This window comes from Polyodon spathula, chromosome 25 (assembly GCF_017654505.1).
Source record: "Polyodon spathula isolate WHYD16114869_AA chromosome 25, ASM1765450v1, whole genome shotgun sequence".
In the NCBI taxonomy this organism is placed as follows: domain Eukaryota; kingdom Metazoa; phylum Chordata; class Actinopteri; order Acipenseriformes; family Polyodontidae; genus Polyodon; species Polyodon spathula.
The window spans coordinates 23,586,353-23,610,792 of NC_054558.1; the positions used below are offsets into that span (position 1 = coordinate 23,586,353).

Below are 24,440 nucleotides of genomic sequence, written 5' to 3' on the forward strand. Positions count from 1 at the left end.
CAGAAATAAGAAACACAGATACATGGATGGGTTGCATGGAAACGCAGTGCCAAGCAGTGAAGGGTTCGTTGTATGAAGGGTTGATCCCATTTGTGTGGTAAAGTATTCCCAAGAAGACAATGGGCAGGTTGAGTCCTGGCTCGTCTATTAAGACGTGACACCAGTAAGTGCACAGGCATGCCACAAGTCTCCCTGATCAAAGAGACTCATTGTTGAAATGAGAAACGACCCAACAGTTGTTAGTCTGTTGCGCTGTGATGTTTATGTTTTTGTGCCTCCTTTGTTGCCTATGGGAAGGGCAGGATATAATCTAGACAGCGACGTTAACAATGGTCACAGAAACTGGGTAAATGTGGCATTAAAGTGAATCTTGTGGTTAAAACACTTGAAAAGGGTGTGTGTTGTAATGTGAAGAGCTATTTGTATACAGATTAGCCACGGCGATGGGATAACTAAGTAACTAGAAAGCAGCAGGTTGTATCTGCTTTAGCCAACTGGGTGCTCTCTACTGACGTCTGTGTAGATTTTTTTTTTCTCCAGTGCAGAGATTGCTGTGGCAGACTGAGATTAAGGTTAGAGTGTTTGTAGTGCTGGTTGAATTGGGTTCATTTGATGCAGTCACTTTGAACAGCTGCTGCACTACAATGTGAAAACAGCCCCATGTTTGACCACTTAATGCACTTGTCTAAATTTACAAAGTGCAAGTGCGGTAGTTCAATATCATATGATGTCAAAAGTTAAAAGAAAAAATGAAAAATAAATCTTTTGGAGAAAATGGTAGTTCTAGTTTATTTGCTGATTTATAAAAGCTGAACTGGTTTTTCTATTGATGATATAAAGGTGACTGTTTTGTCTTCCTGGCAGTCCCTTCTCTGAGACAGAGAACCTCTTTAAAGCAATGCGTTGATGCCTCAGAGGTGTCTGTCTGTCCTGCAGCAGAGATCTTAAACACATCACATTGTGACATGTCCTGAAAGCAGGTGGAAGGGATTGAAAAGTCATTATGGAACAGAGAGTGAATCCCTTTTGTTGAGAAAAAGGAGCAGCTGATCCTTAGCAGACCAGACTTAAATTCCTCTGACATAAAGACTCAGTTTCGAAATTCAAACTGAAAATGCACTTTCTTTCTTTCTTTCTTTCTTTCTTTCTTTCTTTCTTTCTTTCTTTCTTTCTTTCTTTCTTTCTTTCTTTCTATAGTCCCTTGCTCTGTTGCTTTGTCTAATAATTCATTTTCAAATTAAACGCTTAGTCATTGACGGAATCCCCCGGAGCAAGGAAAATAATCTGACAGCATGACCTGACTGAGTTGAGTTATATAAAATAAGAGCATTCTTCACTGTGTTACCCTGCATTATGTGAATTGAACACATCACAACAATGAGTCAGTGTTTAGAAAATGATTTAAGCAGGACACTGCTCTCTCTGATACAATGGTAAGGTATTCTGGATAGATCATTCACTGTAATGGCAGCTAGGTACCTCTGCAGAGTTTATTAATGCTGTTAGGAAAATATGAATGTGACGAATCCATTTAAAATGTGGATCTGCCTGCCTGCCACCCTCGACATGCATGTTGTTTCACAACACTTATTAGATCCCAGCTACTGTCAGATACAGAAACAATAAGGAGAGTGAGGTGACTGCTCCACACAACCCAGCAATCTTGTTTGTTATGTTATTCAAACTGGCTCTGAACCTCTGCACTCACCACCTGACCTGGCTTATTCCTCTTCAAAGTTGGTCAAGATAGGACATAACATTGGCAGTAAATATAACATGTAAAGAGATGAGCCTACAGTACAGTAGATACACTACACATTCACAGTGCAGACCAGCATACTAATTCACTGCTGATGTTTTGTTCAGCCCAGCCTGGGTGTGACTCTTGAGAAGCCGTCTGCTTAGCGAAATATATTTTAAAAAAGAAATGCTACAGCCTTCCACAAAACTCTCTCCAGATGTCATCAGAATTTATGTCTGTAATTACCTTTTCTTTAAATAATACAGGCTGACTCCAGATATGTTAGACCAGTAATGCTGCCAAAAGCACCAGCGTGCTTGCCAAGCCAGCCCTTTCTGATGTTGTCGTGTTTGTTTTCCGGCTGGTGCTTTCTTAGTGTTTTTTTGTTTTTAAGAATGTTCCAGGTCTAGTCTTGTGGCTGGTCCTTATTTTCCTGGTGTTCAGTCCCCTCGCGTGATACCATTCTACTCTGGTAGCGAATCATTTCTCTGGGTTGGGCTTGCTAACCAGACTGCAGTCATCTGTAGCCTTGCCAATGCCTGAAGGTTCATAGTTAAATAGTTCAGTAGATCAACAAGGTTGTGATTCTCTGAAAGTAGCTGTCTTAGACTGGCTTCCTCGTAAACCAGGTAAGCACACCACGTCCAGTCTGCTACCAACAATACAAGTGTGAATAACACTGTTACAATAAAACAGCATGTTCTTTGTCAGTGGTTTCTACCTGGAAATGTTTTTGGTTTTTTAATCTAGATATGATCACTGCCATTTTGCAATCACACTTAAATGAAAGGTCAGAATGCTGGTGTGACTTGACAAAGATTGTGGATTCACCCTTTTGCTTTTTCTCTATCCAAACATGCATGAAGCACGGCTGAATATGGCTTGGTGGTCATCACATAGATTCTGGCCTTTTTGTGTTTTCCTCAATGTTTATACAATGTGAGGTTGTGCTTTACCAAGCCTTGAAGTCTCAAGTAGTTACTGTGTGTTATTTTGTGCATTGTATTATGAATATTTATCTGTGTTAGTTAGTAATCCCTGATCTGGTATGAGTGCTGGGCTTCTCTGTGCGTCACACGTCTGTCCTTGAGAGGAGCCAGCCAGCAGAGCTGCGCTCATCAATATTTGTCTTGCTTCAGGCAGCAACTCCAGGGCTGGGGTGCTGCTTGGCAGTCCATGCGTTCTATCTGCGAGACCATCCGGTGGCTTCTTGAGTCCATCTGATTGCATATGCAAGGGAAAGACTTGAGCTTTCCTTACTTTGGCAGCAAAGACTCTGGTTCAAAAGCCATATTATTTAATCCATGTGCTTTCTTCAAAATGATCAAATAATACTACTGGGAGGTCAGATGTTTTTGGTGTTTTTGGTGCTCCCCAGCCAGTGAACCAAAAACAGAAAAAAACATAAACTTTTTTATTTTTAAAATCTTTTGGCAAATTTTGTTTTCTAAAGTAGTAGTGCACCTTTTTTTTTTTTTGTCAAAAAATATTTTATTTAGTTAGTTTTTGTCATTTTCTTTTGTTCTCTCCCTGCTTGTTTGCAAGCGCAGGAGGGACATTTCTTTGTTCTCTGTGTTTATTGTATTTCTCTTTTTAAACACACTTTATTTCATTATAATTTATTTTTACTTTAAAGGCATTTGTATTTAGTTTTTCTTCCTTTTACTTTGAAAAATTGAATTAGTTGAAACCTTGTGCAGAGTGGGGGAGGGGCAGGCAATTAAAAACAGGCTGTGCTTTTGTGCAGTTTGAGGAATGAGAGCGCACGCTCTCTTTGAAGTTCTGCCCTTTTTATTTTTAGTTTGTATTTCACTGTTTTTTTCTCTCTGCCTCCTATCACTTCCTTTGTTTTGTTGTCTTGTTTTGTGTGGAGTCCTGCGCTGGTGATTTCTGCCTTACAAGTGGGTTGTCTGACTTTTTGTTTTGTATTTATTATTAAAAAAAAAAAACCTACACAGCTCCCTAAAAGGTGGGCACAGGTGCCTGAGATATTGCAGCCCCTTGCAAGTATAACAAGGAGGTACAGGGCCACTTGACAGCTAGAGTAGTCCCTAATACATATATTTAAATATGACTAATAATAATAAACACTACAGTGGCCCTTTAGTAGCATTACAAAAATATATCATGCGACAACAACAACAACAACAACAATAATAACCCCTTCCTTTCCACTTCTTTCCTTAGTGCCAGGAAACCTGGGCTGCTTCAAGGACAGTGGGGACCCTCCTGCACTGACAGGCAGCAGCGAGACTTCGAACAAACTAACCATTCAGAATTGTATCAGTTTCTGCAGAAGCAAAAGATACAAGGTAAATAGAATTCTGTTGGATCTACCAGTCAGCCAAATGAGTGTATTTTTTTAAACAAAACAATGTAACTGTTAACCTTCACAGACCTCCCACTGTAAGAGCTTTAACTTTTCATGGAAACAAAACAAGCATATGGTATCCAGACGTTCACTGTAACCTAGTGATTAAGCTGAGAGAAATGAACTGCACAATACTCTCTATGTGGGTAGACGTCAGTCACTAGTCAGTTTAAAAATGTCCCTGAACCTCTACAGACAATGTCCGGCTGTTCTAAATAAATAATATTTACACTTACTTAGCGCCTCAGTAATGGTACAAATCACAGCATTTTGTTAATATAGTTTATTTTATAGAACAGTTACTTACTGTGTTCGCTGTACGGTTGTTTCCACCTGGTGGTGGTGATGTGAATGTGACTCGCTGCAGCTTGCAGGGATGGAGTCCGGCTATGCCTGTTTCTGTGGGAATGATCCAGACTACCGGCGACAAGGGGAGGCTGCCAGCACAGAGTGCAACCACGTGTGCTTCGGGGACCATACCCAGCCCTGTGGAGGAGATGGGAGAGTCATCATCTTCGACAGTGAGTCTCAAACACCGACACCCTTGACTCCTCATTCATAAAACGTTACAATGTTGCTGGAATATACATTCACACATACCTGCTGACATGCTAACAAGCTGTTCTTTAATAAAAAAAAAATGTTGAGGCATTGTAGTGTTGTTAGTTGATCTATTAAATGTGTAATCGGTTGCCCTTATCAAGTGTGAAATGTTCACTGGTAGTCAGGGTTTTAAAAACGATCGTATTGTCTCTGTCTGCTTGTTTCTCAGCACTGGTAGGGGCTTGTGGAGGAAACTATAGCAGCCAGACGGGAGTGATTTACTCCCCGGATTTCCCAGATAACTATGGGAGCAGTCGGGTGTGCTACTGGACCATCCAGGTTCCGGGTTCATCGCTGATCCTCTTCAACTTCACGTTCTTCGATGTCAGGGACCCCTCGGACATGGTGGAGCTGCTGGACGGGCACACCAATCAGGTGGAGGCTCGGTTCGACGGCAGCAACCCCCCACAGCGTGCTGTCAATGTTTCATCCGACTTCGTCATCTTGTACTTTTACTCTGACCGGATCAACCATGCCCAAGGATTTGCAATGTTATACCAAGGTAAGCCTTACAATTTGAAAAAAATGTTTGATTGAATAGCAATCTCTGGGAGACGTCTAACCCCAGAAAGAGAAGTGCTAGCTGTGTGTAATGTTTGAGTGCCGTTGAAGGTACGATACTAAAGAGCTCTGAAAATTAAAACAAAAGGATAGCTGAATCCAAAGTGAACAGGAATCCTGTTTTGAAATCATACTGTCATTATGAGGGAATAGTCATTTCTGAATTAATCTGCATTCAAGCATTCAATCAGCAACAAAATCGCACAAGGGTTTATTCAATTCACGTCAGTGGAGGCAGATGTAAATAGAGTCACTGTTGAGATATTTAATATGGGCGCCTTTGTGTACTAAGGTTATAAACCACTTTGGTATAGAACAATCCAATAGTCTACAGGAAAATATCACCATCTCTTGAGTACAGGCTGTTTGTCAAAATGTCTAATATGTTGTAGTTATGATAGTGTTAAATACCGCACAACAATAAGACCACTAGGTCTCAATCCTAAAATTCTAGGTGATGCAAAACCTTTGGCCAGAGCTGTACTACAGTACCCCCCCCCCCCCCCCCCGGTTAAAATAACAGTGAATACAAACTCTGTAATGTATACAAGAATTAGTATGGATTAGCAGAGTATTGTTAATTATGAATGTGGGACTGTTTACGTTAATGAGGATAACTCTTGTCATTGTAAAGGATAATGGAAAGCCCATTCACTGAAGCATAAAGAAATGAACCCGCTTGAAAAGATTTATCAGGCTTTTAGGGAATAATATGATTTGGATAGAAATCAGTCATTTATAATCTCATGATACATATTGGCTTCTAAATTGTCTAGGTTATTTCTAGTTAAAGTGCTGTGGATAGAATTCCTAGTTCAAATAAATGTTTGAAAAGTATAAATACCAACTTTGAAGATCTGGCATATGCCTGCCAGCAGCGATCACTGATAAAACAAATCAGTGTATCTGTGTAATTAAACTAAATATTTAACATGCTTTTACTTCTTTTATGGGAATGCCAGAACTTGCACTTCAATTACACTAATTGCACCCTTCTAATTAGGATTTAGAGAAAGCACATGTTTGTGTGTTACAGGGCAGTGCATACAGATGGTGGAGAACCATGGGAATGTAATCAACCATTATATCAAATTATTTTCAGATTCGTTTCAACTCCGTTAAGTAAAGACTCATTCTCAAAAAAACGTTTGCTTTAACCTACTTCTTATGAACTCTAAAAATAATTGTTGACTACAATGAACTGAGGGAGGAAAGCACTAGGAGGGTGTATCCTTGCATATGGGTGGCATAGTCAGATCTGAGGTGTTGTCGTCCACACAAGTGCTAGCTGATGTTTTAAGTTGTCCTTGTGTAGGTTTGAGATTCAGTTTGGTTCAGTCTTCTAAATCATCACTCTTCAGCTGAATTCAGAGTTTACCTTTCACAAATGTCCTTGGATTCTGGTTGAAAAGAGAGTTTCTTATTCAACAGTTTAAAAATAGGTACAATCGAGAGTTGATAAGTTGATAAGTCAATGAAAGTGATGGACAGTTGTCCTCTCTGTTGACCATACTGTCACAGACCGAGCCCAGTTTAGTTTGTATTGTATTTCAAACTTCGTCTTGTGTTGACAGCTATGAAGGCTCAGGCACCGAAAGTGATTGAGGAGAAGATCAATTACACTGAACCTGAGTTGGAAGTGATAACTGAGGGCGCCAATCTGAGTTCGAATTCCGGAAGATCCTCACAGATCTTTTATGTCATTACTTCCAGCCCCAGCAAACAGGATCACCCCATGCCAGGTCAGTCGCTGCTCCTGCCAGCTGTGCTCACAGGGGGGTTTGTTTTACACGTTTTATGCAGGGTTAAACATACCGGTTCCTGGCCACTCCGGGCAGCAATACCTTGTTCCATACTTGCTGGGTGTTTGCTGCAATCATTAAAGGGAAGCATGAAGTAAGTCGGATAAGACAAGTGCAAGATTCAGCATCTCTTTGTCATTGTTTGCTGATACATTACTTACATTCTAATAGAGGTATTATGAGTTATATTTTTTGTTTTATTGTTGCTGCAGTGTGGACTATCTATGCCTTGGCTACACTTCTAATCCTGACTGCCATAGCGATGGTTGCAAAGATGCTTCTACATGTAACTGTTAGGTAAGTATTGACACTGCCAGATACGTTTCCAAGTGGATAGCTATGGCAACTAAACACACATTTCTACAAGTGAGGAGTTTAGTTTTTTTTTTTTTTTTTTTTTTTTTTTTAAAGTGCAGGGTATTCAGTTGCTTGGCTTAAAATGGTGTACAGAATATTACATACAGACTTTTGTTTTATTATAAAGAGGTAACCTGTCCCCATATGAGAGAATGCAAGAAATTGTGTTTCTGTTTCAACCCAACGGTAATGAGAATTTTTTAGACAGCCGGTTCCTCATAAAATCTATCCATTAGCTGTACCATCTGGTCTGCATGCTCACGTTTAATTGATTCAGTTCTTCATTTATAATGTACAAATCTGTGTTAAATTTTTCCTTGCCACTCTTATTTAACAATTGGGCTTCTGTGTTTCAGATCACCACCAATCACCAGCTCAGAAGACTGCAACCAAAATACATCATCCGAACCCTGGATCATCTTTTACAGGCCTTCCACCATCTCCTTCTTCAAGAAAAAGCTAAAGGACCATCATGGAGATCTCAGTCCCCTCGTCGGCAACTAAGCGCTGGAGAAACCTGGAGGAATGCTCTCCACAAGGACAGAAACAGCACGGCAGAATCGAGGACATATCTACCAGACTGGTAGCCATCAGCATCAACCGTACACCCAATCAACTGAATGACTGAACAATCTTTGGTCAGACATGTGGGAATCGGTGCTCAATCATGTTTTCTGGAACACAGGCAGTTGTAACTCTTGAGGGACATGCATGGTTTCCCAGGGTCAAACGAAGCACTTACCACAATACACCAGAGGCTGATGGATTTGAACAGAGCAGTTAAGAGAGAACTCTTCCCATAGCTACAGAACTTCTCATGGTTCGTCATACAGCCAGTAGCATGCAGCACTCCAGGATACAAGAAAACAGAAAGAGCTGGAATCTATTAAAACATCATACTTAACAACAGCAAGTTGGGATCAGTGGACAACACAAGGGTCATTGCCATTGTTCTTACCCAAAAATCCAGTTGGGATTTGTCATTTTCGTCGCAAAAGCCAAGGACTGCAAAACTTGGTCATCACGTCAGTGAAAAATCAAATGCAGTTGATCTGCAAAATGCATTTAATATTAAGAGAACGACTCTAGTGGATGTAAGAAAAATACAATTATGTAGTGCATCTACAGCATGATTCGCACGGCAGTCAAAACCAGATGTCCTCATAGTTGGACAAGAGCAAAGTACATCTCGTAGTCTCCAAGACGTGAACTAGTTTTCATCAAGGAAAGTCTGTAAGTTCAAAATTAAATGCGATGTTGTGACCAGAGAGGGCGCTTTTGTGCATGATTTGTAAACAGTGAACCGGATGTAAGTAACTTCTACAAGATGGAGGAAGAACAAATCGTATCAACAGAGCGACTTTTTATTTCACTGTACCTTCTTTTCTAAAGGCCACAGCGCCTTGACAATGGCAAATAACCACATCATCCGTTGACTGGTATGTATTTCCATGAGTACCTTCAAATGTTTCATTCAAAGAATCAATTTTTTTCACCAATTATGTTTTGTATTTTTGCCCATCCCCAATTTGGTTATGCCCAATTGTAGCATTTTACTGAACTCTAGAATCTCAGGACAGATCGTACCTGTTGGATATTCTATTATGGTTTATTATTGTAAAGGCTGGTATTGCTTTGAGGCGAATACCCTGGAAATGCTGATCTCAATTGTAACATGACACTGACACGGTCGATTGGCACTGGACTACAAAGACAGGACCTCTGAGAAAATTATCAGGGATAAAAAGAAATGGGCGATTCGCACAGGACTACATCTCACCGATGTCTGAATTCCGAGGCCACCTGTTTATAAACTGATCTTTCGTTCCGTGCGGGTCAGGCTTGTGTAGTACTTCTTACATCCACTAGAGTGTCACGGGGGGTTAGAGGTCACACTCCAGGCGTTCTTGAAGGTTAGACTTGATTCCGAGAGGCATGCTGAGGCTACAGGGGATGTGATGACTGAAAATTATACAAACAGTGAATCTAAACAAGGCGAATACTGTAGTGAAAATCACGCTGATATTTTATTCACACACACTCTTTTACAGCACTTGAATTATATGTTATCTGCACTGTGACATCACAAGGACTGCATTTTAAACACAGGCCAATAGTCTGCAGTTTTATTTTGCAATACTAAATTGTTGATTTTTTTTTTTGTAAATAGCTGGAGAAAGTCAACAAGGTGCTGAATTGCATTGACAAATCAAACAGAACGATATAATATGTCATTGTTCCCAAGGGTAATACTACTGCCCTGGAAAGGGTAAAACAACAAGGACAGTCTATCAGGATCTCATTTAGGACAAACAATTTCTTATTCCTGGTAGAAACCAGGAGACTTTTAGCTGACTTCAATGATGACTTCAAAATGATTGCTAAACTAGTCAGACAGTTCACCCTGCCAAACTGTATGAGCTTCTTGGAGATCAGAGTGCTGTAGGCATATGGGTGTACAACCTTCTTGTTCATAACACGTTGTAGGTTATTGTTTTTTTTTGTTTTTTTTTTTTTTTTTTAATTTTAATTTTCTCCCAATTTGAAATGGCTAATTATTATTTATTCATGCTCGGCTCACCGCTACCACCCCTGTGCTGACTCGGGAGCGGCGAAGACGAACACACGCTGTCCTCCGAAGCGTGTGCCATCAGCCGCCCGCTTCTTTACACACTGCAGACTCACCGTGCAGCCACCCAGGAGCTACAGCGCAGGAGTAGCCACATAATTGCGTTATCAAGACCTGTTTTCAAGAAAAGAAATACCAATGGGTCCTATTTTCAAGAAACTGTACATTTTCTGAAAGAAAAAAATAATAATTTGAACAGTATAAAGCAAGCAAGAACAGTAATTGAACTGCTCCTCCTGAAAGCAGTGTCGTGCTAGTTTTATATTCATAGTATCTGGTGCACTGCTAATTCATTGTAGTCACTGGTGTGAATATAAACGCCAAGGTATTTCCCGGGAGTAATACCCAACATGACGAGACAAGAATGCAAATACTTTTGAAAATGCTTCTTGGTTTTTGTGTAGCAGCTTTTGAGAGTCCCATCAAGTAACTTGTGCAATAGAGGGTGCTACTAGTTCAATTAACCCACAAAAGAGGATAGAAGACGACGTGCATTTGACCCTGTGCTCTCCATTTATGTGAATTTCCAACAGCTACTGCAGCAATAGAAGAAAGATTTATTACAGATGGATTCTGAACAGGACACACTTTTAAGGACACTTGAAATATGCAACCGCTTCTCTGAGCATGTAGTGACGGGTTAGTCCGCTGTCTTCTTGAACCCATTTGTATATGCTGCAAATCCTGAAGAGCATTCCCCAAATCCTGGGGCCTAATCACTTTAGATAGGGGCCACTTTCTGACTAGTTTCATCATCTGTAGAGGACACTGTAGGTTTAGTCTTTTCAGTTCGATGTAGCCAGTTATCGTTTTCATTCAAATCTCTTTGGACATTAAATTGAGAAGGCATCATTCCAAGTCAGCAACAGCACGTTCCTCCATAAATGAAAGTTTTAAAAACAAAAAAAGATCAGTGAACAGAGTGAAAGCATTCTCCCCACAGCATGATGGCTGTGGAAACCTTGCCCCCATTGTAGTACTTCTACCGATACTGTGCATATAAAACATGAATATAGCAATACATATGCACTTACTAGTCACTTATATCTGTTGGCACTGTCCAGAAGTTGAGCATAGTGCTTGCATGTCAAATTAGACCCTGTCTTTTGACAGTTTTTCAGACAGTTCTTCATTTGGACCGTTATGTTATCATACAAAGCAGTCTGGTCCTGGTTAGGTCACATCGTTCAGCTTGCACACTGACTGCAATCCAAGCCCTCCCCTCAGTTCAAATAAGGTTACCCTTCAACATGAGGCCCCTGTGCTTTTGATAATGCTTAAACAGTAGTCCTGCTCTTTCATACCGACTTCAGGTGTGATTAGACATACATATTTTGTGAGCAACAAATGTAGAATTTGAGTTTATAAAACTTGTATTTTTTTTTTTTGGACTGAATTGTATATATAGAATTATAGTGAGAATTTTAATTTATACAGTAAATTATTCAGTTATTTTGGATGTGAATGGGATACATTTTATAAGAGTTAAGTTAAAAATGTAGATTTATTTAATTTGACTGTAAAATAAACATGCATGTTTTATAATGATTGCATTTTTCCATGTGTTTTGCCTATTTTATTAAAACGCTATGGTTCCACACCACAGCAACCCTACTGGCCAGATACCTGATGAGGGTGTAAAGAGGCAATTGACTTGGTCTTTGGATCAGGGTGCTGCCTACTGACCTTCAGTTCTCCCGTGCTGTTGTAACTGGGCTTTCTAAATCAGGGAGAGGAGAGGAGGTGACACACATTGAAAAAAAAAAAAAAAGAAACATTTCTGCCCAAGCAGAAATAACACCAAAGGCTTCTGAAGTTTAGAAATGTCAGTATCCATATGGTCACTGCAGGGAGCTGAAATGCACAATATTCTGCAGCCCCAGGGTGCCCAGGAGTGTCCCATATGGTGCAGACCTGAATTCCAAAACAGCTGGAGGCATGTGCTTTAAACTGAAACACTTGGACATGGAAATTGATCAATTAGATATGTATCTCTGACTGCCTCTTACAGGCATGTGAATCTCATGAACACATTTCTGAGTTTGAACACCTTGCTCCAGCAGCTGCTCCCCCCACCCCTCCCTGTAGAAATAGATGCAGGCTTTTAGCCAGTGGTTATTTCTGTATTATTTTTAATCAGATTACTTTTCTAGGTAGTGGGAGACGGGTGAATAATATCCCCCGCAGGGCCCTGTTAATCCAAAAAGATCCTCGCCATGCCACACCTCAGCACCTGCTTGGGGAGTGGAGGGCTAAGTGCTGGTGTCCCACCTCTTTACTTGTCTCTACCTGTGCAGGTACGCAGGTGGGAATGATAATACATGCCAAGGGGATCTGAATCTGGCTTCCCCTTTAACATCTCATTCAACACATTTATTTGATTTGTATTTATTTATTTATTTTTTTAAATGTCAATATAAACTGAAAATCGTTAAAACGACGCCCTACAAAATCTACATTTGAGTCAAGAAAGATCGCAAGCACCTTATCCTGACAGTTAAATGGAGCAGGTAGCCTCCCTGCTTCCCTATATCAACCTGCTTTAGATTACATGGGTTTAAATTGGTTTTCAGTAAGCCTGGCTACCTTTGATAAGATGAAAGAGACGTGGACTCCTGAAACTTTGATGTTATAGCCTGACAAATAAAGACCCTCTGAGTCGGAATCCTATCTGCCATTCTATACTGCAGTATCTGCTGCATCTTCTCAAGCACCCCTTCAATTATGAACAATCAGACCCTCAGAGGAGTGAGCACAAACCCTGCTCTCTAATTCCCACACTACGTCCAAAGGTGATATTCCTGCAACAGAGGTGAAAGCAGCCGGGCACCAAGCCTGTAACCCGAGCCCTTCGGCCTGCCATCATGAATACCTGGAACTCTGAGAACTGTGGGACATTTGTTTCCCCCACCAAGGGCAGCGGGTACAATATCCCTCCCCGGGGACAGCAATGATCAATCATCCTTCTGTCCTCCGCAGAGAAACCCAAGAGTCTCAAGGCTCTGAGCACAGCTCTCTGTGCCGGAAAAAAACGCAACGTGATTAACTCCATAATACACCTGGTTTCTGGTGTCAACAGGGGAGTCTGAGGGCAGCCAATCACATCACAGCGGGGAACAAAGGCTGACGGATCGTGCCGAGGCAATGAGGACTTCAGAGCATGCTGTCAGACCCCTTTTCTGTGCTTGGAAACGGAACCTAATTAGAACTCTGTAGTAGTATCGTCTAAACATTGCGCTTCAAGGATGGTGGACCTGACAAAGGCTCTGTAGTTACAACAATATAGCTAATTCCATGAGCTTTGTGAATTGAAGTCCAAAGCAGGAATTGATAGTCAGTTCTAGGAATTCAAAGGGTTCCCGAATGTCTCGAAGTATTCTAAAGCCACAGTATACTGTCTTATTTTTCTTTGAATTTTTTTGTAAAGTTGACCTCGGAGGGGAATGATTTCACACAATATTGACAGGATGTACTCAATGTACATCCTAGTGGAGAAACCGGTTCTATGTAGGAATGTTCTGAAAATGTTGTTTATAATAATGCTTGGTTTGTTTTTTCTAATAACTTTATGGACGTGGCTGGGGTTATACAAGGTAAACATCCGCCACATTGCCAAACAAAGTGTTGTGGGAGTGCAAGGAATTGGATATGGTGTGTCCAATTGAAATAGCGGAGTGCACTATGCTTCTTCAAGAGCACAGCTCTGCAGGTTAAAGCACTTGCCTCTGTGCACTATGCTTCTTCAAGAGCACAGCTCTGCAGGTTAAAGCACTTGCCTCTGTGCACTATGCTTCTTCAAGAGCACAGCTCTGCAGGTTAAAGCACTTGCCTCTGTGCACTATGCTTCCTCAAGAGCACAGCTCTGCAGGTTAAAGCACTTGCCTCTGTGCACTATGCTTCCTCAAGAGCACAGCTCTGCAGGTTAAAGCACTTGCCTCTGTGCACTATGCTTCCTCAAGAGCACAGCTCTGCAGGTTAAAGCACTTGCCTCTGTGCACTATGCTTCTTCAAGAGCACAGCTCTGCAGGTTAAAGCACTTGCCTCTGTGCACTATGCTTCTTCAAGAGCACAGCTCTGCAGGTTAAAGCACTTGCCTCTGTGCACTATGCTTCTTCAAGAGCACAGCTCTGCAGGTTAAAGCACTTGCCTCTGTGCACTATGCTTCTTCAAGAGCACAGCTCTGCAGGTTAAAGCACTTGCCTCTGTGCACTATGCTTCCTCAAGAGCACAGCTCTGCAGGTTAGATATAGAACGTCTTCTGCACTGAAAAGTGTCAAGTTCTGGAAGCAAATAGACAGGAAGGAATCGGAACCAACACAGGCAACCAGAACAACACAAAGGCTCTGCACAACTGATTCTCTCTGCTTTATCAAGAAAATGATAAATAAACACCAGAGTTGTGGCTTGTGTGTTAAAACTACTATCCAGTCTCAATCTGCCCCTACATATGGTACAACAAATTAATTCAAGTACTAGTTGGTATTTTAAAGGGAGTTAAGCAGCTTTGTCTGATTTTCAAACATATTGTTTAATGTACCGCATAGACGGATATGTTTTGGCTTTGAATCCATTTCAAGTCACAAATGAAACAAAGGCCCCCCCCCAGCAGGGAGGAGAGTGCAGGCCAGGGTGTTCCTGCCTGAGGGAAAAGGCAAGCAGTACTTCCATGCAAATTCTTCTTATGTGCATTCAGCAATATATACTTCAAAAGAGGGATTATATTATTAAAGGCACATAACAACAATTATTTTAAAAAGAGAATTGCAAGTGGGGGAAACATACAGTGTTTTACCTTCCTCTTCTTTCAGGCAGCAACACCCTGACCTTTATAATAAAAGTCAAAATGTATTGGCCTTACAGTATTGGATTGAAATACACACAAAACACAATTAAAACATGAACGAGCAGAACTTAACAAAATAAAAGGTGACTGCAGTCGATTGTGGAGGGACGTTTGTTAAAACGACATTAAATTAATTTGTAGGTGCTTTACCATCAAGCATGCATTGAATATAGTGGGTGATGGTGCTATAGCAATAACACCATTCCTACCAATACATTGCCAAGGTCAAAGCCAGGCACACATTTACCTAGAAATATCAGGCATCTAAGGCTGCAGAATGTGTGTTTCAGCATGAATAGAATTGCAAATGCAAATATAACCCTAATTGTGCAGCTGTGAACCCGGATGAAGAGGTGAACCGGAAACTTGCCTGTGCACTACAAGTCGATCGGGTCTCTAGCACAGCTGGTCGCTCTGGATCTAGTGCTTCTCATCACAGCACTGTGTACAGCGACCCTTCAGGAGCATCGCAAGTTAGAACACACTGAAATCAAATCAAGACAAGCGATCATATTCCTCATCTAGCTGCACGGGCAGACACGGGTTCAAAGGCATCTGTCACGACATGCAGAGAGTAAGCTTTATATTTGAAACATCACCATTGCTGTCAATAGACTGAAATACAATGTAGCATACACCCAAGATAGAGGTCAGGGGTGCTAACAGTTTGGCTTTCAAAAAAAAAAATTAATCTAGTCGTCTTCCAGTAATGAGATGACAGTGTGAATTACAGACTGATTCACAATGCTTTCACTTTAAATAAATAAAGTCTCATTTCATTGAATAATATCCATGGAAATGTTCACTGTCTCGGATAGCTGCCGAAAAATAAATTTAAAAAAAAGGCTAAAATCAGGCAGGTTCCATCAAGTCAGGCATGTTCTGCATTTGTGATCATTTGTTTTTGGTTATTATTTTATTAAATGAACAAATGCAAGGAACGTGGTTAAAGCTTCAATTGACAGATACAAATCTGCAAACACTGACACCTTGTGGTTCACACATAGTAGTACAATATTTTCAACCGAGTTCCTTAAACAGCTTATTGCTTTAGTAGTAAACCCTTTAACAGGGCGATGTGCAGTGCAGATATATATTATATATATATATATATATATATATATATATATATATATATATATATATATATATATATATATATATGTGTGTGTGTGTGTGTGTGTGTGTGTGTGTGTGTGTGTGTGTGTGTGTGTGTGTGTGTGTGTGTGTGCAGTTTACTGTTTCAATAGTGCGGGATATGTTTGCTTCTACTGTAAGTGCAACAGCAATTACAGTTTGTATCTGTCCCTGACACTTCAAACAGACCAAACATGACCACTGTAGATGTCTGCTGATAACCAAAAGCATTCAGGTTTAATGATCCCGGACTCAAACAGCATGAGATCGGAATCTGAACCCCAACGGGCTTAGATATGTGAAAACTTATCTGGAGAGCAAGAAGCAACCAAGTTGTTTTCTTTCTAGTTTTCAAAGAATGTTCTTCAGTGATAAACTGAGCAAACCTTTGCTTCAAAATGTAATCTGCACTCTATACAAGGAAAGACAAAAAGGAAAGAGTCCATGCTTATTTTTACTTGAATAAAACTGTATTTTTACAGACCTTTGTACACTTTGTTACAAAACTGTATAGTACTAACATTTAAAAATCAGTTTTTTGGTCAGAGAATATTTAATCTTTGTGTGCAATTATTATGTATTTACAAAGTCTCATGATAGTGATTTCTCATAAAAAAATGATTTCAATAACGCTCATACACTCTCAACATAAGACATGGCTTAAAGATAAATATATTAGTAAATAAATATTCCGAGAACATATTTCCATAAATGAAATGTGCTGTTATACATATACAGAAATATACACACATTGACTTTCTAGCCTTTCAGAAAACATAAAAAAATGGTAATGAAGGAGAAAATAAAATAACTTTTTTGTACACCATTTTTTTAATACAATCCTTTAAGTGCTACAAATAAAAAAAAAGTAAAGAAATCAAAATGAAATGGTGCCTCAAGTACCCAGCACAACTGTACATTATCTAGCAGGAAGATAAGCAACAGGTCAGATCAGGTTCAGCCGGGGAGCAAACGATATACTAGTGAATTCCGGGTCACTTATAAACAGGGGGACTTCACTGGTTGTCTCTGCAGTTTGGACATATTTCATAGAAACAGTATACAATCTGCAGAACAAACAAGAAAGGCATATGCTGATAACACTATCAACACTGACAAGCATTTCAGAGAGACACTGTTTTCAAAATCCACCTTTGGGGATCAAGCCAGCGTTCATCCTCATCTTTCTAGATCAAGCCAGCGTTCATCCTCATCTTTCTAGATCAAGCCAGCGTTTGTTCTCATCTTTCTAGATCAAGCCAGCATTCATCCTCATCTTTCTAGACCAAGCCAGCATTCATCCTCATCTTTCTAGATCAAACCAGCATTCATCCTCATCTTTCTAGATCAAGCCAGCGTTCACTCTCATCTTTCTAGATCAAGCCAGCGTTTGTTCTCGTCTTTCTAGATCAAGCCAGCGTTTGTGCTCATCTTTCTAGATCAAGCCAGCATTCATTCTCTTCTTTCTAGATCAAGCCAGCATTCATTCCCATATTTCTTGCCATTTACATGATTTATTTAACTGTGGCTCTTTTTCCAACACACGCAGATCCAAAGTTGCGTTCCTATTTATTACAACAGCACAAAACATACATAAAGAAGAAGGAGGGAGATTGGGGCAACAATGGGTTAGAAAATATCAGGACGATGTTATACTGCGATCACACTTACAAAAAATATATTCTATTATATTATTAATTATTATTACTAATATTATTATTATTATTGACCATCCCCAATCATACCAGTGAAAGCACCTAGCTCAGTGAGCTTGTTCAGTTCATATGGACAGGACACTGTAACAGAACTAGACTATTCCACATCTCTGTGTGTACAATATGAATTGCTGGTTAGCTACGAAAGCCGCTGTAGCCCTGAGTGTACATGGGAAGGCCCAGACTCTCTGGAGAAAGCCTGAAGTTTGAAGTCTTGCATGGTCCTGTTTTTAATCTCGCAGCTCAGTTTACCATTGAACCGAGGAGAGCACACCAATACGACTTGGTCTGCTAGAAGCCACGGAGAACAGAAACGAGGACAGATGGGAGCACAGTTCCAGGCTGAAGGAAGATGTGCTGGATTTTGGAAATTCTCCATATTACCACTTTTGTGTGTTTCTTTTTTTTTTTTTCAAAGCTAAAAAACAAAACAAAAAACAAAAACAAAAATATAAACCCTAAGAGCTTGAGTCTTAATAATAAAAATGAAAGCTTCCTGTATGAGTGAACTTGCACCGTCACAGGGTGGGAGCTGCTGGGCTCTCTTCCTCCAATAGGTGTGATGTTAATGACCCTGAAAGCAAAGAAAAAGGGAGGTGAATAGAGGAAAGCACCTCCCAGACCAGTCCTTCTCAAACCTTTCCAGTGAGGTCTCCCTTTAACACACTTTGATAGGTTGCAACCCCTTGCACAATGCACAGGAGTGGATTATTCCTTGTGCTAGGATCCAGCAACACAGAACACATAACTTTACATTGATAAATGATCCTTGTCTGTAGCTAAACACACTCAGTATACGTAGTACATGCATCACTGCTTTAAAGCTGCATTTTACGCTAAAACTTTGAAACATTCAAAAACGTGTTCAGTCTGGTAAAAAAAAATCTCCACAGACTCTTAGGCACCACCTTGTGGCATCATTTATGAACTGCAGTTTCTTTAAAAAGGATTCTAGCAAAGCATGTGTGCCGCCTTGTGGACAAAAAATGTTAATGCAGCCAATTCAAAGCAAAGTTAAAAAGCAGTTACTGAGCCCTCCCACCACCACCACCAAATGAGACCATGATTAATCAGGATACCAATATAGCTGGTATCTGTCAAAACATATCTGTTAAAGCATCACTTGAATGACTAGCAGCATGTACAGTATATGAGCAAAGGATCAATGCAGGAGCAAACTCCCAACCTAATGGCTAAATGGTTACTGTGGGTGAGCTGACCTTGGTCCTGCTGAATAGAATATCACTGACTGCTTGATGCAAGTTTTGTTTCACTGGTTGTCCTTGCTAGTTCCTCTACAGCATGACAATAGCTAATTGTGTTGAAGGTGACTGACTATCATGTGGGTGGGAGTGAGCTTGCTGAAAAGCTGAAACATGTTGATAAGTGTGTCCTCCATAAAGGACAGGAGACCCGTGTGGCTACTGTAAACTGCACCGCTCCCCCAATTAAGAGTTCCCATGGGGTTCAGCTCTCACCTGCAATATTCCCCTGTGCTTCATGGAAACTGGGACGGTTGTTGTGAAAAAGAGCCCTCTCCTCTTCCTCAAGGGGGTACATCCGGCTGCCGAACGTCTCCGAGGGGAAGTAAAGTTCGCTGGGCTCGCCTCGAGCCCCTGTCCTGCCCTGTCCTGCCTGGGCAGGCCCCTGACCCAGCTCACAGTCCATGTCCTCTGGGATGATGGGTATGCGCTGGATCTGTGAGGAGGCGGGCTCCACGTCAGTCCATGGGTACTGGACACTCACAGCAAAGTCCTCAGCGTAACAGCCCCCACTGTTCCGGTGAATGCTTGTCTCCTCATAGAAACAGCAAGGCAGCCCTTCGGAATTCATCGGCTCTGCCCGGCACAAGTGGTCCATGTTAACGCTGTACAAGTTCTGAGGGGCGGAACCTAAAAGGGTCCTGGGCTCCGCCCCCCGGCTGCAATGAGCCCCGTCTACAAAGAAGGCCCTGCCCACCTCCATCCCTTTGCTCTCTGAAGCGACGGGCGGGATCTCGAAACAGCAGCTACAGGCTGGCCCCTGCTGCCCGTCCTCAGCCCCTTTCTTCCAGCCCCGGAGCTCTGGCTCAATGGCCTCAAGGGCACCGTTTGAGGTAGTGGTATTGGTTTCCCTTGGTTCCAGAGAAGAGTGGCTGCTATAGTTGGGCTCCAGGCTACAGCCGGACAGCTGGTCCCCTGAGAAAAATGTGGTCCGGGCTGGGGGCCGGAGGCAATCATGGCTGGAAGAGGCAGAAGGATCATCCTGGGGAGCGGGTGGGCAGCCAGTCCCAGCCTCGCTAGTCGCCCCCCGGCAGGGGCTCCTGCTGCGGTACACGTAGGGGTCATAATCGCTGCTCAGCGAGCTGCGGAAGGTGGAGCAGCTCCCATAGACCCCCTGGTTGCTCACCTCAGTGCAGTCCAGCATGGAGTCGCTGGAGGAGCAGTGGCACTGCCCCGAGCTGCTGCTGCTGCTGTCACTGCCGGGGCAGTCCGCCAGGTAGCCACTGCACACCGAGCGGTGCCTGTGGTAGCAGCTGAAGCTGGAGGTACTGCCTCTCTCCCCGAGGTGGGAAGACGTGGTGGGGGCCATGTGCACCACCGTGGGGAACAGCATGCCCTGCTGGAAAGCCTGGGCGGGGCCCACGTGCGGCCCGGTTCCTGGTTGGCCCTCAGTCTGTGGGTAGCTCAGACCCTGGAAGAAGTAGTGCTGGTACATGGTCTCATACTGCGAGAAGCAGGCAGGCCGAGAGAAGTTGCGCCTCTTGAAGGTGTGGGGCTGGGGGTAGGAGGGCCGGTGCTCCCCGTTGCAGTGGCGGGGGTTCAGAGAGCGATCCAGATGGATGGGCTGGTAGCTCCGGACGAAGCTGGAGGACTGCGCCGGATACAGGCTCTGCTCCCCGTGCTGGTCCACTGTCAGGACAGTGATGGGGTTGCCGTGGGGATCCATGCTGGTCTGAGTTGGGTAGGTGATCGGGCCGGTCCTGTGCACTCGCCCGGGGTAGTGTACCGGAAGAAGCACCCTCTGCTGCCGGCTGTGGGGAGGATTGCCAGGCTCCACGAAGACGGGTCCAGGGTTTCCCTTTTTCTGTTCTGTGAATGGAGATAAAGATTTAATAACGGCACCACATTACAGCTGCACATTATTAATAGAGCTCAATTCAATAAAATAGAAGAACGCGTACATCTTATCATGGGAAAATGATTTATCGAACATTGAAGTTGGTTGAACTTCAGCTAATTAAATCACCTAAAACAACAAGCTGTACACGATTCCCAGAAAACAAACAAACCAAGCCAATATGTGCGGCTCTTCAGTAAATGCTGCCTGTGTAACTAAGTGGACTCACCAATGATATTGTGCCTGCAGTGTGGGCAGGTGTGATGCTGCACCAGCCATGGATCCACACACTTCTTATGAAACCTGTGAGCGCAGGGGATGACTCTGAGCTCCTGTCAAAAACAACAGCAACGAGATGAGAAACAGGGTCTCCCATCTTTCCCCTTTCCCGTCCGCAGCATTCCTGTCTCATTTCTGAGCATGCTTCTGGCTTAGCATGCTCATCACAGGCTCTCAAGCCATCTGCCGTTTCCTAAATTAGCAAATTTCCTGGTAATGACACAAGACCTTTTACAGTTGTGTGCCAAGTGCTCCGCTATAGATTGCTTCTGGAGCACAGTGGATCAATTCTAATCAGAAAAAAAATGATGTGAACTTGGTACTTGATAGCTGACCCCTTGTATTGTATGCAGGACACTTTCCAAAATGCTACTGCTGAATAGCATTCTAAATATGTAGCAAACAATCTAGCAGTGCGAGCGCAGGGGATGTCTTTTAGAAGGCAGAGAATCAAACTCCTCGGGCAGAGTTTTTCATTCCACTGGGTCTGATTCAATGTACTGAGGAAAACGGGTTTAAGAAATAAAGAATTTTTTTTTTTTTTTAAATTTGGATTTCTTATCAAAGTGTTGAATCGAATGAAAAAACCCACCCCCACACTCTTTCTGTTTAATTCAAATGTTCTTAAAAACACTTAACATTTTTTTTATTACCCACTCAGGTGGCTACAGTTCATTTTAAAGTGGCACTAGGATCCAAGTCAGCCATACAGAAAGAGAAAGCTCATCAAAGAAGTGCTTTTCTAGTCCTGGCATTCTGGTTCACAGACCAGTCAACAAACTGCCGCCTGTAGTCAGTGCCCTGGTAGAGACAGTGTTTGGCATGAGGCTCAAGGGACGAGCCCGCAAGCTCACCACAGCGACTTTCTCTCCCTTTCATCCTGCTTCTTGCTTTTTGTTTTAAATGTCATTCCACAATAAAAACAAAACACAAATAAAAGAAAGTATTTACAACGTTTCTGTGGCTCAGAATGAATTAAAAGCTAGTGTTTCCAAATTTGACTTTTAAGTTCAAAAGCCCACACAGACGTTCTGAAGCATGCTGTTTCACCCACACCCATTCTATTTTCATATTTCCTTTGTTCAATCATATTTATATCTCATGCATTCATTATTTCTATAGGCTAGTGATCACAGCATGAGGCAAAGAGCACTTCATAAAATAAACAAACTCTGGAGCTCAGGGGTCTCTTGGGAAATGCACTTTGAGATGTAACCATCACAGAATGGTCTGTGCTGAGATCCAACCACATAATAACTAATAGATGTTTATCCATGAGCCGTGCCACTTCAGATATGGTGTAATAACAGGATTTTACAAGAGGCACTGGATAGAAATGTACGTGAAAGCTTTTCAGATGAATATTGCTAGTGGAAATAAGTAAGGTAAGAGCACGGCTCCTCGGTTAGCATTCCCTTGAGGTGTTTATGTTTGTGTCCATCTCTTTGTTATTTACAGGAATCCGACCGGTCTCTCGTCACTGTAGAAGATTAAACCCAGATTTCCATATGTAAGCTGCAACATTGTGCTCTTTATCTTTGTGCTTCACAAGATCCAAAGACTGAATGTGAATTAACAAAAACAAGTGTATTTAATCCCTCGAATGCTGCTAGAATCGTTACATTGGGAATGTGTGTGTGTGTGTGTGTGGGGGGGGGGGGTTGGTCCTTTATATCTACTTGGATTTAGTGAGGTTTCCATGGAAACCAGTTTAGAGTCTGGATAACGAAAATAACAAGTTAAAAAGTTTAAAAACCCTGTTTTTAGCATGTATTTAGTGTATTTAGGAAAACAATGCTGTCAAGTAAGTGTTATTCTTCCTCACTTCAGAAGGCTAAAAAAAAAAAAAAAAATGACTGCAAATTTTTATTTAGATTTTCAGCGTGTTCCTTTTACAGCTTGAGGATACCCAAGCAACAGCAAGTAGCTTACCTCTAAAAGGTATGAAGAGGTGTTCAGAATTACACTGTAAGACTGTCTAAATGAAGGGTGTGCAGATGTGAAAGAGGAGGGGAGACAGAGATCATGTCAATTTACTAGCATGTGACAGTCCAACATCAAATAATGTGAAAGATGGGACATGTGAACAGGATCCTTTCCTCTGCTTTCAAGGAAGAACAGATTGAGCACAGCTGAAAGCAGCACTTTGGGATGTGGCAGTTTTCCTCTGAAAACATGGAGCCAACTTCAGAGCTTGCCAGCGTGGTTGTAAGAGGCTCGGAGACCCGCTGAGCGACTCTTCCTGCTGTAATTTTATTATTTTTTTTAGCTCTTTGATGCTATTCGTTCCTTTTATGTTTCCTTTCTGCTGTTGTTTTCCTTTTTTTTTTTTTTTGGACCATGACAACACCAAACCACAAAAAGAACATGGGTTCTATGAACCAAGGCTGCCTGGCCATCAAACTAGTCCATGGAAGAAAAAGAACAGACAACATCGCCAATGCATGGACTCGTGGGATATTCAGTTTATAGGTCACACTGCTTATACCAGTTACTATCACTTAAACTGCTGTATTTCAAAGATGAATGCTGGGATTATTTAGAAAAATGTATTTCTCCAGGCAGAATAGCACGTGTCCTCCCTACCTCTCCATCAATGTATTTCTCCAGGCAGAATAGCACGTGTCCTCCCTACCTCTCCATCAATGTATTTCTCCAGGCAGAATAGCACGTGTCCTCCCTACCTCTCCGTCAATGTATTTCTCCAGGCAGATGGCACAGTCGGCAGTGGAGCTGCTGGTCAGTGTGTCCGAGGCGCTGCAGCTCCCCTCTCGATGAACTTTGCTCTTTGACTTAAACTTTCTTGTTTCCATCTTTTCCAGTGCCTGGATAGCCATTCTGTTCATGGAACTCTGCATCACAAAACAAAACAAACCTTCAAAACACTGGTTAAAAAAATCCCTCCGATTACAATATCATTTCACAGTTATTACAAGCTAAGCATCCTTTCAAGGTCTGTCACAAATATTATTTATGTTCCACACTCCTGTGCAGAAATGCCTGCAACTACAGAAACAAAATCAGCAGAGACGGTGTGTGGATGAGTATCAGGATTATCAGACATCCTTCAAAGCCAATACTGCGGTTCCTTTATACAATTAAACTCATAGAGTGGCTGTATTTGTACCCAGGCCACCTCTTCTCAGTAAGACACACATTGATGGTCTTCAGAAGCCTTACCTGATTCCGACGCTGCTTTAACTTGATCTTGATGAGGAGAACCAGGCAGACCAGCGACACCACCACGAAGAAGGCCAGGAAGATCCCCATATCGAAATACTCTGTGGGTTGCTGGTGAAGAGA

The 24,440-nt window shown here is 41.9% G+C and overlaps 2 protein-coding genes across 3 annotated transcripts in view; one reads left to right on the top strand and one right to left on the bottom strand.

Moving 5' to 3' along the window:
• Positions 1-9,940, top strand: part of LOC121299475 (kremen protein 1-like) — a 29,083-nt gene extending 19,143 nt beyond the window's left edge. For both annotated transcript variants that reach the window (XM_041227184.1, XM_041227185.1), the window contains exons 4-9: positions 3,929-4,053; positions 4,480-4,633; positions 4,885-5,217; positions 6,851-7,018; positions 7,291-7,375; positions 7,792-9,940. In XM_041227184.1, coding sequence (XP_041083118.1) covers positions 3,929-4,053; positions 4,480-4,633; positions 4,885-5,217; positions 6,851-7,018; positions 7,291-7,375; positions 7,792-7,939 — 1,013 coding nt within the window. In that variant the 3' untranslated portion in view covers positions 7,940-9,940. The remainder of the gene's footprint in view (positions 1-3,928; positions 4,054-4,479; positions 4,634-4,884; positions 5,218-6,850; positions 7,019-7,290; positions 7,376-7,791) is intronic.
• Positions 9,941-16,491: 6,551 nt separating this feature from the next.
• Positions 16,492-24,440, bottom strand: part of LOC121299925 (E3 ubiquitin-protein ligase znrf3-like) — a 69,090-nt gene continuing 61,141 nt past the window's right edge. The window contains exons 5-9 of the mRNA XM_041228164.1: positions 24,318-24,428; positions 23,822-23,989; positions 21,088-21,190; positions 19,238-20,830; positions 16,492-18,333 (exon numbers count right to left, since the gene is read on the bottom strand). Coding sequence (XP_041084098.1) covers positions 18,278-18,333; positions 19,238-20,830; positions 21,088-21,190; positions 23,822-23,989; positions 24,318-24,428 — 2,031 coding nt within the window. The 3' untranslated portion in view covers positions 16,492-18,277. The remainder of the gene's footprint in view (positions 18,334-19,237; positions 20,831-21,087; positions 21,191-23,821; positions 23,990-24,317; positions 24,429-24,440) is intronic.